The 18,011-nt window shown below is 38.7% G+C and overlaps 1 protein-coding gene across 2 annotated transcripts in view; it reads right to left on the reverse strand.

Annotated features, from left to right (window-relative positions):
• Nucleotides 1–5,738: 5,738 nt before the first annotated feature.
• The window catches only part of PRRG1 (proline rich and Gla domain 1), a 101,510-nt gene continuing 89,237 nt past the window's right edge, over nucleotides 5,739–18,011 (reverse strand). For both annotated transcript variants that reach the window (XM_003270977.1, XM_003270979.1), the window contains exon 4: nucleotides 5,739–9,892. In XM_003270977.1, coding sequence (XP_003271025.1) covers nucleotides 9,407–9,892 — 486 coding nt within the window. In that variant the 3' untranslated portion in view covers nucleotides 5,739–9,406. The remainder of the gene's footprint in view (nucleotides 9,893–18,011) is intronic.

An 18,011-nucleotide genomic window follows, 5' to 3' on the forward strand; every position in this document is an offset into this window, starting at 1 on the left:
CTACCATCCTGAAAACAGCTGATACAATGGTAGAATGGCCTTTTGAAGACTTCCTTACAGTGCCAGCTAGGTGGCAATACCTTGAAGAGCTGAGGATAGGTTTTCCAGAAGGCCTCTACTCAGCATCCAATATATGCTGCTGTTTCTCCCATAGCCAAGATTCGCGTCTCCAAGAATCAAGTCAAGGAAATGGGAGTGGCACCACTCACTATTACCAATAGCAACCTGCTAGCAACATTTTTGTTTCCTGTTTCCACCACCTTAACCCCTGCTAGCCTAGAAGTCTTAGTTCCAGAGGGAGAAATGCTTCCATCTAGAGACACAACAATGATACCACTGAACTGGAAGTTAAGAGTTCCTCCTGGCCACTTTGTGCTCCTCATTTCTCTGAATCTACAGGCAAAGAAGGGAGTTTCTGTGCTGGCTGAGGTGATTGATCCTGACTACCAAGGGCAAACTGGAGTACTACCCCACAACGGAAGTAAGGAAGAGTATGTCTGGAATGCAGGAGATGAAAAACTACAACAGCCCAATTCGAGCAGGACTCCTAATGGCCCAGACACTTCAGGAATGAAGATTTGGTTTACCTTATCAGGTAAAGTATGGCAACCAGCAGAGGTGCTTGTTGAAGGCATAGGGAAAACAGAATGGGTAGTGGAAGAAGGTAGTTATAAATATCATGCATAACCATGTGACCAGTTATAGGAATGAGGATTCCAATTGTCATGAATATTTCCTCCTTAGTTTGTAACAAATACATTTGTGTGTGTGTTTGTGTTAAGCAAGTATCTGTCTTCTTTCCTCATTTCCTTATCATGTAAGATGTATTAACTTTGTATCATAGCATTTAAGTATTGCTAATTTTATATCTAGTATTTAAGTTACAGGATATCAGGGAGAAGAATAAACATCAATCAAGGACTTTGCCTCCTCTTTTGGGGAAGGGGTTAGTGTATTTTTGGTTGTACCCAGTATAGTTGGATGTTAGATGGAATTATGACCTTGTTATTGTCTTTATTTAGAGATTAAATACGGTTTAAGGAGATGTTTATGGGTGACAAGCTGACAAGGGGTAAACTCGGTGATGATAGAAATGATATAAACAAAGAATCAGAACCATTAACATTCATAGTTCTTTCTTATATTAACATAATTATTACAGTGTATGTTGGTAGCCAGTGTGCTATGTTTGTGAGTTAGGAACAACTGGATTAAAAAGAACGTTTTGAACCCCAAGCAGTATATTAGTGGAGGAGATTCTGAAGACTTTTTTGAAGTGTTAAGATGAGGAGCTATGAAATTGGATACCAATAGGAGATGTTATATTACAGTGGCTTTTCAATTATGTTCATCCAATTTTATGGTTTCGAGAGGTGACTTGGAATGACCTGAAATAAGGAGGGTTGATGAGAAAGGTCACAGATGGTGGGATTCAAGCTTCACACTTCTGTAGTCAACAACATTCCCATCTGTGTAATACATTAGAGTTCCATGAAAATTGTTTCAAAGTTAGGTCTCATTGCTAAAAACTTTAAAAAATCATAGCATAGACTAATAAAGATGTTAAGTACCATTGGATTTTAGGCAAGAAGAATCTCTGGGAGCTTAAGGTTAGACAACTAGATTGAAAAATTCCCAGGGACAAAGGCTATAAGACACTATTACTTTCTAATCTCAGTGTTTCACACAAAATAGGAATTTTATAAATATCTATCATCTGGACTGTAGAAAGAAATAAGGTTAGATAAACTCATGGGACCAGATTACAAAGGGTTTTGAAAGTTGCTGTCAGGCCTCTGGGCCCAAGCTAAGACATCATATCCCCTGTGACCTGCACGTATACATCCAGATGGCCTGAAGCAAGTGAAGAATCACAAAAGAAGTGAAAATGGCTAGTTCTTGCCTTAACTGAGCGATGAACCTTGTGAAATTCCTTCTCCTGGCTCAGAAGCTCCCCCACTGAGCACCTTGTGACCCCCTCCCCTGCCGTCCAGAGAAAACCCCCCTTTGACTGTAATTTTCCACTACCCACCCAAATCCTATAAAACAGCCCCACCCCTATCTCCCTTTGCTGACTCTCTTGCAGACTCAGCCCGCCTGCACCCAGGTGATTAAAAAGCTTTATTGCTCACACAAAGCCTGTTTGGTGGTCTCTTCACATAGACATGTGTGACATTTGGTGCCGTGACTCGGATGGGGGACCTCCCTTGGGAGATCAATCCCCTGTCCTCCTGCTCTTTGCTCTGTGAGAAACATCCACCTACAACCTTGGGTCCTCAGACCAACCAGCCCAAGGAACATCTCACCAATTTTAAATCGGGTAAGTGGCTTCTTTTTACTCTCTTCTCCAACCTCTCTCACTATCCCTCAACCTCTTTCTCCTTTCAATCTTGGCGCCACCCTTCAATCTCTCCCTTCTGTTAATTTCAATTCCTTTCCTTTTCTGGTAGAGACAGAGGAGACACGTTTTATCTGTGAACCCAAAACTCTGGCACCGGTCATGGACTCAGGAAGACAGTCTTCCCTTGGTGTTTAACCACTGCGGGGACGCCTGCTTGATTATTCACCCACGATTCAGAGGTGCCTAATCACCACGGGGACACCTGCCTTGATCCTTCACCCTTAGTGGCAAGCACCACTTTCCTGGGGGGCAAGCACCCTCTACCCCTTCTCTGCATGTCTCTACCCTCTCTTTTCTCTGGGCTTGCCTCCTTCACTATGGGCAACCTTCCGCCCTCCATTCCTCCCTCTTCTCCTTTAGTCTGTGTTCTCAAAAACTTAAAACCTCTTCAACTCACACCTGACCTAAAACCTAAATGCCTTATTTTCTTCTGCAACACCACTTGGCCTCAATACAAACTTGATAATGCCTCTAAATGGCCAGAAAACAGCACTTTCAATTTCTCCATCCTACAAGATCTAGATAATTCTTGTCATAAAATGGGCAAATGGTCTAAGGTGCCTGATGTCCAGGCATTCTTTTACACATTGGCCCCTCCCTAGTCTCTGTTCCCAATGCAACTCGTCCCAAATCTTCCTTCTGTCCCTCCCGCCTGTCCCCTCAGTCCCAACCCCAAGCATCACGAGTCTTTTCAATCTTCCTTTTCTACTGACCCATCTGACCTCTCCCCTCCTCCCCAGACTGCTCCTCCTCAGGTCACTCCCTGCCAAGCTGAATCAGGCTCCAATTCTTCCTCAGCCTCTGCTCCCCCACTCTATAATCCATCTATCACCTCCCCTCCTCACACCCAGTCTGGCTTACAGTTTTGTTCTGCCACTAGCCCTCCCCAATCTGCCCAACAATTTCCTCTTAAAAAGGTGGCTGGAGCTAAAGGCATAGTCAAGGTTAATGTTCCTTTTTCTTTAGCCGACCTCTCCCAAATCAATGAGCATTTAGGCTCTTTTTCATCAAATATAAAAACCCAGCCCAGTTCATGGCTCATTTGGCAGCAACCCTAAGATGCTTTACAGCCCTAGACCCTGAAGGGTCAGAAGGCCGTGTCATTCTAAATATGCATTTTATCACCCAGTCAGCTCCTGACATTAGAAAAAAGCTTCAAAAATTAGAATCCAGCCCTCAAACCCCAAAACAGGAATTAATCAACCTCGCCTTCAAGGTGTACAATAATAGAGAGGAGACAGCCAGACAGCAATGCATTTCTGAGTTATAATTACTTGCCTCTGCTGTGAGACAAAACCCAGCCGCACCTCCAGCACACAAGAACTTCAAAATGCCTAAGCCTCACATGCCTAAGCCGCAGTGGTCAAGCATTCCTACAGGACCTCATCCATCAGGATCTTGCTTCAAGTGCCAGCAATCTGGCAACTGGGCCAAGGAATGCCCGCAGCCCAGGATTCCTCCTAAGCCATGTCCCATCTGTGCCGGACCCCACTGGAAATTAGACTGTCCAACTCGCCCAGCAGCCACTCCCAGAGCCCCTGGAACTCTGGCCCAAGGCTCTCTGACTGACTCCTTCCCAGATCTTCTTGGCTTAGCAGCTGAAGACTGATGCTGCCCGATTGCCTCGGAAGCCCCGTGGACCATCATGGACACTGCTGAGTAACTCTCACAGTGGAGGGTAAGTCCATTCCCTGTTTAATCAATATGGGGGCTACCCACTCCACATTACCTTCTTTTCAAGGGCCTGTTTCCCTTGCCCCCATAACTGTTGTGGGTATTGACGGCCAAGCTTCAAAACCCCTTAAAACTCCCCACCCCCGGTGCCAACTTGGACAACATTCTTTTATGCACTCTTTTTTAGTTATCCCCACCTGTCCAGTTCCCTTATTAGGCCGAGACATTTTAACCAAATTATCTGCTTCCCTGACTATTCCTGGATTACAGCCACATATCATTGCCACCCTTCTTCTAAACCCAAAGCCTCCTTTGCGTCTTCCTCTCGTATCCCCCCACCTTAACCCACAAGTATGGGACACCTCTACTCCCTCCCTGGCAACCAATCACACACCCATTACTCTCCCATTAAAACCTAATCACCCTTACCCCACTCAATGCCAGTATCCCATCCCACAACAGGCTTTAAGGGGATTAAAGCCTGTTATCACTCGCCTGCTACAGCATGGGCTTCTAAAACCTATAAACTTGGTTGGATGCAGTGGCTCATGCCTGTAATCCCAGCACTTTGGGAGGCCGAGGTGGGCGGATCATGAGGTCAGGAGATTGAGACCATCCTAGCTAACACGGTGAAACCCTGTCTCTACTAAAAACACAAAAAATTAGCTGGGCGTGGTGGCGGACGCCTGTAATCCCAGCTTCTTGGGAGGCTGAGGCAGGAGAATGGCGTGAACCCGGGAGGCGGAGCTTGCAGTGAGCCGAGATCGCGCCACTGCACTCCAGCACTCCAGGTGACAGAGCAAGACTCCGTCTCATTAAAAATAATAATAATAAATAATAAATAAATGGCAAGTCCATATGGCCACAGCCAAATATGAACTTTTAAAAAGTGATCTATTATGACAGATGTTAGAATCATGGTATCTTTAAGGAAGGGGAATGAGGAAGCCTTCTGGAGTGCTAGAAATTGCTTGATCTAGGTTTTGGGTTTTATGATTGTAGTCATCAATGTGTAAGTTATATAACTTTTAGAAATTGCTATAGATTTTTAAAAGTACCTTTTAAAGCCTATTTGGACAACTCTTTGAGGACTTTTGCTTATAAAATGGATACTTAGACTTATAATTTATATTTAAAATTCATCCTTGAATATGGGGTAAATAATTTTAATTCTTTTTACCATATCAACTCACGTTCTTGGTTAGTGATGTGACAAACCAACTTTTAGTCTTTGAGGTAGCTCTACACATAGGAAGATGCCCTTTGGTCACAATGTTTTCATCTTATGCTTTCTTTTCAAATGCAAGCTGTTCTGCTAAGCAGGAAACAACAGGCTCCTTGGCATCTATAGACAACACTATTCCCAGGACTTGACAAACTACACTATGCAGGGAGCTCAGTCTATTCCTTTAGAGCAATTGTTTCCATTTTGTATCATGCCAAAGTCATTCAAAAGTAGTACAGAAAGTTCTTTCTTATGCTGAGAATACTCTGAGGTTTTGATCAGATGATTTCTGTTGTTTTCACTGAGCTATATTCCCTAAATCCATAAGAAAAAAGAAACATAACCATTTTACCTTATTAAAAAGAACATAATTAATAAGAACATATGCAGCATATTTACCACCTAACCATAATATGATTAACACATGGCAGAAAAAAATCTCTTGGGTTTAAAAATAGCTTTATTTAGCATACCAAAAACACAGAAACATAAGAAAGACCCTACCTAGTATAAACATAAAAATAGTTAAATACCATAATTTAATGTAAACCAAGCATCTTAAAATGTGAAATATTATAATAAAATACATACTATTTACACAGAACCAAGTTAAAGCTACCTCCACAGTTATTGGATCAGATCATCAATCTTGAAGTCATCATTAAAAATGAAACAAACACAACATATCTATCTGTACTGGTCAATAGGAAAAGAAGAAATCATTATATTTAAGGAAGTATAATTTTTTGTGACATTTAGAGCAGGGAGGCAGAAAGTGCCAATTCTAGGATTCCAGACACAACTACTACACATGCAGGCGTGTAAACCACTCTACAGGAAGACCACTGAGCCTGTTCTTTTATTTAAATGCAAATTGGTTGATTCAATTCAGTTACTCCTTAAGAAAGGTACTAAATATATTCTGTAAAAATAAACTTTTAAAAAACAATCAAAGGTGAATGTAATATCAATCAGGTAAGAAAGGCAAAAGCATAAAAAATATATATTATTCCAAACAAACCCCTTAATTTTAACGAATGCTAAGAAACTCAGTTTATAAAACCAGATGGGGTAGCAAAAGGGATTTTAAAAAATATAAAAGCCAAATCAAACTCAAATCAAACAAACAAACCTAAGATAATGTTTCTTGAAGACAGTGGTATTTTGTTTATCCTATCATTATCATGCAACAGCCACCATAAGATCTGTGGCTGATAGAGCTATTACTGTGAAGTAGTATGTTCTTTGACCAACAGTCTAAAAAGCTATAGTCATTGATCAGTTTAAGCATTTGGCTTTTTGGCTTCAAACATCAACATTCATTCTGATACTGCAATTCAGGTGTCTCTAAAAGGCAGCATTATATCCAATATCAGGAGTTTAAAATGTAAAATAAAGTTGCAAGAAATCTCACTAACAGAATATCCTGCTCCTATGTCTAATCCTGTAGCTCTAAAACTTTTGGTCTCTGGACCCCTTTATACTCTTAACATTTATTGAGGATCTGGATGCCAAAGTGCTTTTGTTCATGAGATTTGTATCTATCAATATTTACCATACTAAAAAAATCTGAAAATTTTTAAAGTATTAACTTATTTAAACATAGTAAACCCATTACATGCTAACACAAATAACATTTTATGAAAAACAGCCATATTTTCAAAAACAGAAAAAGAGATTTGTGAGACGATGGCAATGTTTTACATTTGCAACACTTTTTTTGAGACAGAGTGAAAAGACGATGTCTTCACATTATAATAAAAATATTTTGATCTCATAGTCCCCCCTGAAAGGCTCTCAAGGAACCCAGGGGTCCATTGGCCATACTTTGAAAACTGCTGGTCTAATCTAAAGCCTGACATTAAAGACAAAAAAATGTCCACACAAAAGGTGTCTTAATTTTCATTTAAAAATAAACAAAAAAACCCCACACATACATACACAGTTCACTGGATCAAACACTTCTACCTTTAGCTTTAAATAGAAGCCAAAGATATCTGATGTGTACTCATGGCAAAACTAAAAATGTCATTTCTGAGACCAGGGTCAAGATATAATCAATCATTTTTAGTCCATAAAAGCTACTAAACCTATTAACTAAGCACACATGCCTTACTTCCCTTTCTATCATTTGCTTAAACCTATTTGTGCTGTGTGGGCTATCATCTTTCAGTTGGCAGTTTCAGAACAGACCAGAGCATGGCAGGGATTCTCTAATATCCCACACATTCAGATTAGGAATATGTTATGCATTTATGGGGCAGCCTGCTCTATTTCTCACTGTGTGAAAGCTCTCATACGACTTAAGAAAACAGGGGAAAATTCTCCTTGAAGCACAATAATAATAACATTACAAACTTAGTGTAAATAGCTCTTCACATTTTACAAATTTCTTTCTTACATACACACCATCTCATTTGATCCTTGTAAAGCCCTTAGAGAAGTGCAGGACAAATGATGTTATCCCCATTTTAGAGTTGAGGAGGTTGAGGGTCAGATATGATTCTTGCTCAAGGTACAGTGGTGGCAAGCATGTGATGGAGGGAGATCTGAGTTCAGGTCATCTGACTCCTACTTCAGGATTCCCCTCAGTGTTCCTCCTTCCTTTGGTTCCAGGGCAGGACTCCCAGAGGAGTCTGTAGGGATGGAGCTGGAAGCAGCAGGAAATGACACACCTGAAAGCTACATTCCTTCTGCCTGCCTCATCAATCATTTTATCCAACGCTGAAAAGTTTGGAAGTGGTACAAACATTTCCCTTAACTGACCTAATGAATTTGCCATCAGTGCATACAAAATGAAACTTTATGAAACAACTGTCTTGTTTTCTTTTATTTCTCAGCCAGCTTATGTTGGCAACCCATTTACAGCCTGTTCTCTCTGCTCCAAAAAAAAAGTAAAAACCCTACAGTTAAAAAAATACCTGATGAAAATACAAAAGGAAGTAGCAACAATAATGAGATCTGTGTGGGGCTATTACTAGATTTATTGTGCACCTAGCACAACACGGACTTTGCAGTCTTCTTCTACCACTTGGAGGGCAATATAAAAATCACAATTCATAATTCAATGGAAAATTACCTCCTAACAATCTTGAGGCATAGACATCAGCCTATATAAAAATATTAAGAAAATAATAATTTCAAAAATTTTATTTTAACTAAACTCTTAAGGGCTTGAAAATTCTATGGCAGTAGGAGAGAGTGTAGAACGTACAGTAAAAGGCAATAAAACAGAATAATTTTACCAGCCATGAGTAAAGGAGTAATGGGTATTTACTGCCTGTCATTAATCCACACATATATCCATTTTAGAAATTATTTTGTTGCCTGGAAATCTGTCTCATCAAGATGTTAATATACACCACAGGAGATATTCAAGATGCTAAGAAAACACTGTTTAATTTTGGAAGTATGGGGGAGTGGTCAACCAAAAAAAAATCCCTATTACAAAACAAGCGGAATGCCATCAAATACCTTATTGCTATCTGCTGTAAGCAAGTTATCAGTAGCTTATGCATTATTGCTCACACACAGTCTTTCTCTTTCTATTTATAACATCAAGAATGATTATATGTAAATTTTTTTCTTTTTAAGGTAGATGAAGAATTATCAAGTTAACAAAAGCCAGTCAGAATTAGAAAACATGCTAAGTACATCTAGTTTGCACAAATCTACAGCATGTCACTGGCCATTACACAAATTCTTGATACCCTTGTTTTGCAATTTTGGTGAGTAATGCTCTCCTTCCAGGTGATTTAGGTAGAAGTTAATGGATTTTTAAGACAGTTTTACATATACTGTGTTGATGCATACACATGTATATATGCCTATACACACATATATACATTTACACGTATGTCTCATCACACCACAGAAAGACCCCCATTAGTATGTTTTCCCTCTTCATATATTTCCCCTAGCAAAAATGAGCATGGATAATGATTCTATAACAAGAAACAAAACTAAAGAAAATAAAACAAGTGTGAAGTGGTATGCTGTAAGAGTCCAATAAAATAAGTCAATGAACATTTATGTAGTGGTAAAGTGCTAGAAAGTTCTTTCATTAGTATTTTAAAAATGATTAGAGTAAAAAGAAGTTTGTAGCTTCATTTGATGGTGGTGACCACAGGCACCATAGGAATGGCACTGGCTGAGTTGGAGTTGACTATGTCCTCATACTCCGGGGGTGGGTCTAAATGAGGTTCTGTTTCACTCCTCTGCAGGTTCACTTGGCCAGTGGCTTCCTCATAGGTTGGTGGGGGATCACAATTGGACAGGCGAGTAGAGACGGAATCTGAGCGCCCAACTACGTATCCCAGAAAGCCTGGAGACAATCCACTGCTGTCAAACACTTCATCTGGTGGGGGGGGTGGGGTGATAATATTAAGGTGCTGAGGGAAAGGAATGTGGCCTTCAGTCACTGTCTGTCTACGAGTTTTGTTTCTTAGGAAGCATCTCCAGATTAGGAAAATGACAAGGAGGATAATGAAGAGGCCAAAGATTAACGGAAAGGTAAGGTAAAACTGAAACCAGTCACTTCCTCGGTTACTCTCCCCTTGTTGCGCTTTTGTGTAGGTGCTCCAAAACTCCTTCTGAAAATACAATACAAAATAAATAGAAAATCAGTATGAATAAAAGATGGAAAATACCAGTTGAATAAATGTCTGGGTTCAATGAACATAATGAACAAAAACCCAAAACCAAATTTGCTGAATCAAAGGACCTACAGTCTATATTTTCCATGTGACAAGAAATTACAAATATATAATTGTGCTCATTCTGGATCCTCCCTAAAATGGTCAGAATCCAAGAGTGTTTTTAAAGACTTGGAGTTATTTATATTTTCAGTTATGACACTTTAGAGGGAAAAATAAGTAATGAGGGTTTTCCCCTTTACTAATTATACCAAATAATTTACTGTTAAAATATGTTAAATATCATCACTCTCCATATCCAACTACAAGATTCTCATCACATGATCCCTATCATCATTAATAGTATGTACAAGTTTAGGCTGTTGTAGTCTTTTCAGTACTCAAACACTCCAGAAACACCTTGTTTTCTAATGGTTCTGTTTGGGGTTTCTTGCCACCAGACATTCCTCCTCAGCTCCCCCTCCAATCCTAAAGTTTAGTACACAGATGTTGACTGAAGGTCAAAATTACATATTGTTCCTAGGAGAGACCTCAGGCTGGTGAAGAAACTGCATTAGGTTACTTCTAAACCTGGACCTTAATCCCAAATGAAAAGTAGTCCAGTAGTTCAAGACTTTAACGTATGTAGGGGAAGTATTTAAAAGATAAAAAGGAAACTTGACCCAATTACTAGTTATGAAACCTGGTCAAGTTACTCCTTCAGGCCTCAGTTTCCTCACTTGTAAAATGGTATAATACAAACCTACCTTATAGGCTGCCTGTGCATTAAGTGAGATAACATTTATAACATGTCTAATTAAGTCCCTGGCATATAAATACTCAATACATATTAGTGATTATAATTAATTTTATATATTATAATCAAATCTCTGCTTCAAAATGACTGATTACCTATCCCTTACTTTGATACAAAGATCACCCTCAATTGCAATGCTATTCACTGCATTTATCAAAGTGCTTTTCTCACAATCATGTTTATTTGCAGGTATTATGGGTCACTGATAAGATCTGAAATGTCTGCCATTTCATATTATTTAATTATCTGGCATCAAGGGAGGGAGTCCTTGGAATGCAAATTGGAAAAAGAAGAGCTGGGGAGAGGAGTTAGCTCACTAAACAAATGGACAAATAGAGGGAGTTGGATTACACTTGGAACGCTGAACTCAGATGTCCCATGGGGGCAGGGAATTTAGCTAAAACACCAAATTTGGTCCAAACTAATACTATGGGCACTAAAGCTGCTTGTTTTATAGTAATATATTTAACCTCACTTAGTTATATAGCCTTTTAAAGAACCCTGTGGTCATAAAAATGACTCCTGAATGAGATCTCTAAGGTACATTATTACTCCAACATTCTATAATTCTAAGAGGAACTGGACATGTTATAAGAAACATTGTATGATTTACTAAAGGCTGTACAGGTTCGCAATGAATTTCACCTAAAAATCCAGATGAAAATATGCAAGATTCGATATTTTAAAAAAGCCCAAAGAAGAAAAAGTAGAGTCTAGATACAGCATTCATCTCAGGATAATATCTAAAAGCTGAAATTGTCAAAGGGCTCATTTGCTTCACTAATATGGAAATATATTCACAGGTAAAAACTATTAAATATAGATGTATGAAGACTTTTTACACAATAAATTTGCTCCTAAAATTGCACATCATTAACTTTTTATATAACTGTCACTTTTAGGATTGAAAAAAGTGAATTACCTAAAATTTCACTCATGTAAAAACAGCAAAAATGGGGCTGGGTGCGGTGGCTCACGCCTGTAATCCCAGCACTTTGGGAGGCTGAGGCAGGTGATCACCTGAGGTGGAGAGTTCGAGACCAGCCTGACCAATATGGAGAAACCCTGTCTCTACTAAAAATACAAAATTAGCCAGGCGTGGTGGTGCATGCCTGTAGTCCCAGCTACTCGGGAGGCTGAGGCAGGAGAACTGCTTGCAACTCGGAGGCGGAGGTTGAGGGTGAGCCGAGATTGCGTCATTGCATTCCAGCCTGGGCAACAAGAGTGAAACTCTGTCTCAACAAAACAAAACAAAACAAAACAAAACAAAACCAGCAAAAATGAAAACGAATCACTTGTAGTTCCATCATAAAGATGTAAGCAGTATTAACATTTCGGTTTACATCATTTAAAAAATTGCTTTACATCTCTTTCTCCTGCACACTTGCCAATCACAGTTGCACTCCTAAAAAATAACAGACTCTTTTACAAATTTGGAATCAAACTGCACCAAGTGGAATAAAATAAACTTATCAAGTATCTGATCCATAGTAAATTTTCCTTTATCTGCAGGTGAGACTTTAATCTCTCTCTTCCCAGTCTCTCAGGTCACCACTTCCTTTTACTCTATTTCAATTTATCCAAAAATACCAATAAATATATGTGATTTAAATAATTATATGATGCTAACCTTAGAAAAATACAATAAAATGTAGCTCTTTTATACTGTTTACATTCCTTTGGTATACCCAAGGATTAATCTACATGAATCTTTTTTGCACGCTTTCTTGCATAATTCAATTTCTCTGTTTTTTGGCATTCTGGGAAATAAAAAAATTTTTAGTCTAATTCTTTCACCTTTGGAAAAAATTACAGAAAAATAATTGGGCATTTATTTTGAATGGATAAAAACAAAGCTTAGGCAAAAACTGAATTAGTAAACCAGATTTTAATTTTACAGGTAGTAACTTAATTCATCTTTAACACATAAAATACTGTAGGCTCTGTTATCCTCACTTTGCAGATGAGGAAAGGGAGGCTCAGAGAGGTTACATAATGATAAAGTCAAGGTCATTTAACATCTAAACATCAGAGCTGGGATTTCAACCCAAGACATCTGGCACCAGAGCAAACCAACAAGCAATCTGCCTTGATGTATAAGTAATTCGGAACCAGTTTGGCTACTTTCCTAAAAGTCAATCTTCCATCATTTTCAATGTGTAGTCAAAAGCGAGCTGCCTCATTTTACAGATTAAATACTTTCAATTAAGGTAACGATCTGAATAAAAACACAATGACAGATTTATTTGGAAAAGAGACTGGTATGTCCTCGAGGCCAGAGGGTCAGAAGAAAATTCATGTGAAATCAGCTCTAATAATTATCATTCAAACAAATAATTTCAAATTATGTTTCTGTAAGCTATTTATACAGTTCTTTTTCTTTTGAAATCAGCAAGAAGATATTTAGAATAAGCAAATGATTTCAAAACTTGGTAGAGCAGTGCTTTAGAAGGATTTAACATTAGTGGCTGGCAATAATGTGGTACAAACGTATGGGCCTAAACAAGAATTACTATCATAATTGAATCATACTTTTATAGCAATCTTAAGCATGATGTAAAAGAGTGAATGAAGAAATGAGTCATTAAAGGAACGCTATAGTTTTAGCTCAAGATAAAATTAAAGAAGTGATAAACACAACCTGGAGCTGCCAGAGGTCCGACAACCATTTCAGAGGGAAGAGCCCCAAGAGGTAGACGTTTCATCCTGTGAGCTGAGTGCTAGAACAAAATGCAGTAGGTGCAAGATTCTTACAAAGAATATTTGTTTCCCTTTTATAAAATGTGTGCTTTTTCTGTTTTGAATGTTCTCACTGCCATTTACGAACAAAATTTGAGTGACTCAAGGCCTGACCTCAAGGCTTTCATAATTGCAAAGACAGTAGAGTGGGGCATGTTTTGCAATCTGATCAATCAGCTCAGAACGTACATAAAAAAGTTGGGAAGTGGATCATTTTCCCAGTGAGTTTGTATTGATGAGGAGGGCCTAGCAGCATTTATATACAGCTCTCCTACAGCTTCTCCCTATCCTTGAAAGAGAATGACATTAAAGGGGAGGAAGGACCTTAGGAGACGGGGGACTAAAAACCAATCCTAACTCCAAAAGCTGCCTTGTTGAGAGTAGAAGGCAGAAATACCCCCAAGTTGGAAAATCCAAGCAAGTGTAGTCCAACATTTTAAGACTCCTTATCAAAAGTGATACTCTAGGGAAAATGGCTGGACTTAAAAGTCACTTAACATCTTTGAAGTGTCGTCCAACATTTTAAGACTCCTTATCAAAAGTGATACTCTAGGGAAAATGGCTGGACTTACAAGTCACTTAACATCTTTGGGTCAATTTCTTTGTCTCTAAGGTAGTAACATGTATATCTAAGCTATGAAAATGTAGAAACACAGATCTTTTTTAAACTGATGATACATAATGTGGAGGTGTGGTAGCACAAACCTGTACCCTCAGCTACTTCAGAGGCTGAGTTGTGAGGGTCCCTTGAACCCAGGAATTAGAGACAAACCTGGGAAACATAGGGAGACTCCAGCTCTTTAAAAAGTTCTTAAAAGATATGTTTTGTATTCTTTTGTCAAAAAGTAAGGTATTATCTTGAAAACTGTCAGTAGAAGATGGACAAGTTACTGGGAAACAATATTATGCTGGGCATGATAAGCATCAATTCAATTTACTACCAGTTGAAGATGATATGGCTGGGGGATGGAGAAGACCAAAGGTTGGTGGCATGCTGTTTCAATTAATTATGGGCACTTTATTTTGTAAGGTGGCACACAGGTTACATAAAGGAAATTCTCATAATTTAGATGGAATTATTTGCAAATGGTTATGGTTTGGATTCAGGACACTTGAATAGAACTGACGCAGGAGAATAGGGTCTGGAGATAGGGAGCTTTCACTTCAGCCTGTGATTGGTCACAGGCCAAGTCTTCATTTGCATAGGGTGTAACTCCACTTCAGCCTTCAATTGGTTGCAGGACAAGTCTTCATTTGCATAGGGTATAACTTCACTTCAGCCTCCGACTGCTCACAGGTCAGGTGTTCATTTACACAGGGTGTAACCAATAGGAAACCTCTAAAGGGTACTTAAACCCCAGAAGATTTTGCAACCGGGGCTCTTTAGCCGCCTATTTCTTCAGCTCCTGCTCTGTGGAGCGTACTTTTGCTTCAATAAATCTATGCTTTCGTTGCTTCATTCTTTTGTTGCTTTGTTTGTCCAATTCTTTGCTCAACACATCAAGAACCCGGATGACTCGTCAAGACCCTACACTGGTAACAGAACCAAAGAAGTGGGGGGGTTGGTACCTGTCCTGATGTAATAAGCAAAAGGAGAAATCCCAAGTCCCAGAATATCACTAGTGACAAGTATGTAAATTGACTGCTAAAAACTCATTCTTTTATATCGTTAAGGAGAGAAACATAAGGTGCAGGATACTGTGAATTACGTTACTATTTGGTATATATCCATGCATGCATACTTCTCCATAAAACAAAAGTTTGTAAGTGCTATGGTATGGATGTGGTTTCTTCTTGCTAAAACTCATGTTGGTGTTGAATGTATCCAGGGATTTCGAAAGACATTATTGTTATGGCAAGCAAGATTTAAAAGTAATCATCCTAGCTACTACATATTTCCAAGATTTTTGCAACATATTGAAGAGAATATTAATGAAAACATTTTGAAAGAAATAAAATTAGAGATATTGTTGCATCTCACTTCTCTGTCTCAAACTTTTAACCATTTCTTTCAGGAAGAAAAATTTGAAACATTAAGGGAAAACAGTTGGGTAAAAGATCCATTTGCTTTTTGAAACTCTGAATCAATAATTGAGCTAAACTTGGTGCCTGAAGAAGAGAATGAATTATGGCAGCTTAGTTCTTCATATACATTGAAGAATGATTATGAGACCTTAAGTTTATCAGCATTTTGATTAAGGTAAAGGAAGACTTTCCATTGTTAAGTAGAAAGAGTGTCCTGCTATTACTACTATTCACAACTAGTTTGTGTGAACTAGGGTTTTCTATCTCAACCCTGTTAAAAACAAAGGAAAGAAATGGGCTGAATGGTGCACCAGCTATGTGGGTAGCATTATCTTCCTGTCTTCCAGACTGGAATGAATTTATGAACAAGGCAAGCACACCATCATTGTAAATAAAATCTTACCTAGTTTTTGTTTTTGTATTTCTTACTTTGTAGTATTTTTCTGTGTTATATTTAAATGGTACTACAACATTGTGATACTTTTGTTATGTTTTAATTTTTGTTATATTTAACAAAATTATTTTATGTTCATTGAAAAAAAAAATAAAACTTATGTTGGAAGTTAAATTACCAGTGTGGCAGTGTTGGGAAATGGGCTGTAGTGGGAGGTGTTTGAGTCTGGGGTGGCACATGAATGTCTTGGTGCCCTTCTCACTGTAGTCAGTGAATTCTTGCTTTGGAGAGACTGGATTAGTTCTCACAGGTATGGATGTTTCCGAGAGAGTGGGTTGTTATAAAGGGAGGTTCCTCCTCAGGTTTGGTCCCTCTTCACATGTGCCTGCTTCCGCTTTGACCTTCTCTGCTATGTCACGACAGAGCACAAAAGCCCTCACCAGAATCTGAGCAGATACTAGCCCCATGCCCCTTGAACTTCCCAGCCTGCAGAACTGTCAGCTAAATAAATCTCCTCTCTATAAATTAGTCTCAGGGATTCTGTTATAGTAACACACAAAATGGGAAGACAGAAAGGATATATGGAAAACTCCTAAGGAAGGTAACCTTTCGGTGGGGCTGGTATGAAAGACACTTGAGAGCCTGCAGGCAGGGACATGAGGAAGTTCATCACATATCATTTTATATATTTTACTTCTGAACATTATGGATATATTACTTCTTCTAACACTTAAAGAAATGCATTATTTCTGGAGGTGATGAGGGTAATTATGGTGATAACTCATAGCTACCACATAATGTACTTACACCATGCCAGGTAACCCATTCTAGAATCCTGGCTATGAATTACAGGTTGAGATAGCAGCCAGTTAAAGATGCAGACAAAGTTTAGGAACCTGTGTAGACTAATTTCAATTTATTACTAGGAATAGGGCACATTGTTACTCACCAACCCCCCAAAAAATTCAGTATTGCCTTAATAAGGATGAAGGAGTAAAATGGCTGTTGGCTAAGTAACCAAAAGTATCTTCTATACTCCTCTTACATGGAGGTGCTATATTAAATCATTATCATCTTAGGTTAAATTAATACAGTACATTGCTTTCATTTCTGCTACACATTGTGTTTGATAGGGAAATTACGCACCAAACTACAATGACCATATTGGAGGTATAAAGACAACCGCACATTTAAAAATATTTGGGGGCTTTAGGTAAATTCAGGGCCTGTGATAAGTTCCTATACAATGGGATTGGTAAACATTTTTTTGTTAAGAAGTAGACAGTAAATATTTTAGACTTCGTAGGACATACAGTCTTAGTCTTACATACTAACTCTACCTTTGCAGCATGAATCCAGCAACAGGCAATACGTCAATCAATGGCCATGCATCTGTTCTAATTAAACTTTATTTACAAGAACAGATGGTGGGCTATATTTGGCTTCTAGGTCATATGCTTTTAGGCCATATTGTTTCCAACCCATGCTTGTGAAAAAACAAATGGGTTGCCAAACCATTTATAAAACAATGATTAAAAGTGTGCACATGTTATATGTGTGTGGAACATAAACAGAAATGAGAAAAAGTTTCCAAGTCTTTCTGGATATGTCAATTCAATAATCGTTGTTGAAGTTACAGTAAGTTTTTGGTGTTTGGTGCAGTATGTGCATGGGGGCATGATTGAGTCAGTTGTTTAAGTTCAAGCATCAGTATTATTTTTCAGTATCCCAGGTTATCCCAAGGTACAGCTAGGTAGAGAACCAGGATGTTAAAGCAGTGCTTCACAAACTTCAGTGTGCACACTCATCACCTGGGAGCCTGTTAAAATGCAGATTCTAATACTGTAGCTCTGGGGTGGAGCTTGAGATTTTGCATTGCTAATGAGCTCTCAGTTTAGATTGATACTTTGGTCCAGACCAACTTTGAGCAGCAAGATGCTAACACTGGTTTTTAATGTCTGGGATGCCTAGGTCCTGCCTCACAAGCTTATGTATTTGATCTAGGCATTGAAATTTTTTAAAACCTCTGCAGGTGATTTGAATGTGCAGCAAAGCTTGAGAGCCTCTATGCCAAAGCTCATGATGATGTACGATTTTAGTTA

Source organism: Nomascus leucogenys, chromosome X (genome assembly GCF_006542625.1).
Source record: "Nomascus leucogenys isolate Asia chromosome X, Asia_NLE_v1, whole genome shotgun sequence".
Taxonomy (NCBI): Eukaryota; Metazoa; Chordata; class Mammalia; order Primates; family Hylobatidae; genus Nomascus; species Nomascus leucogenys.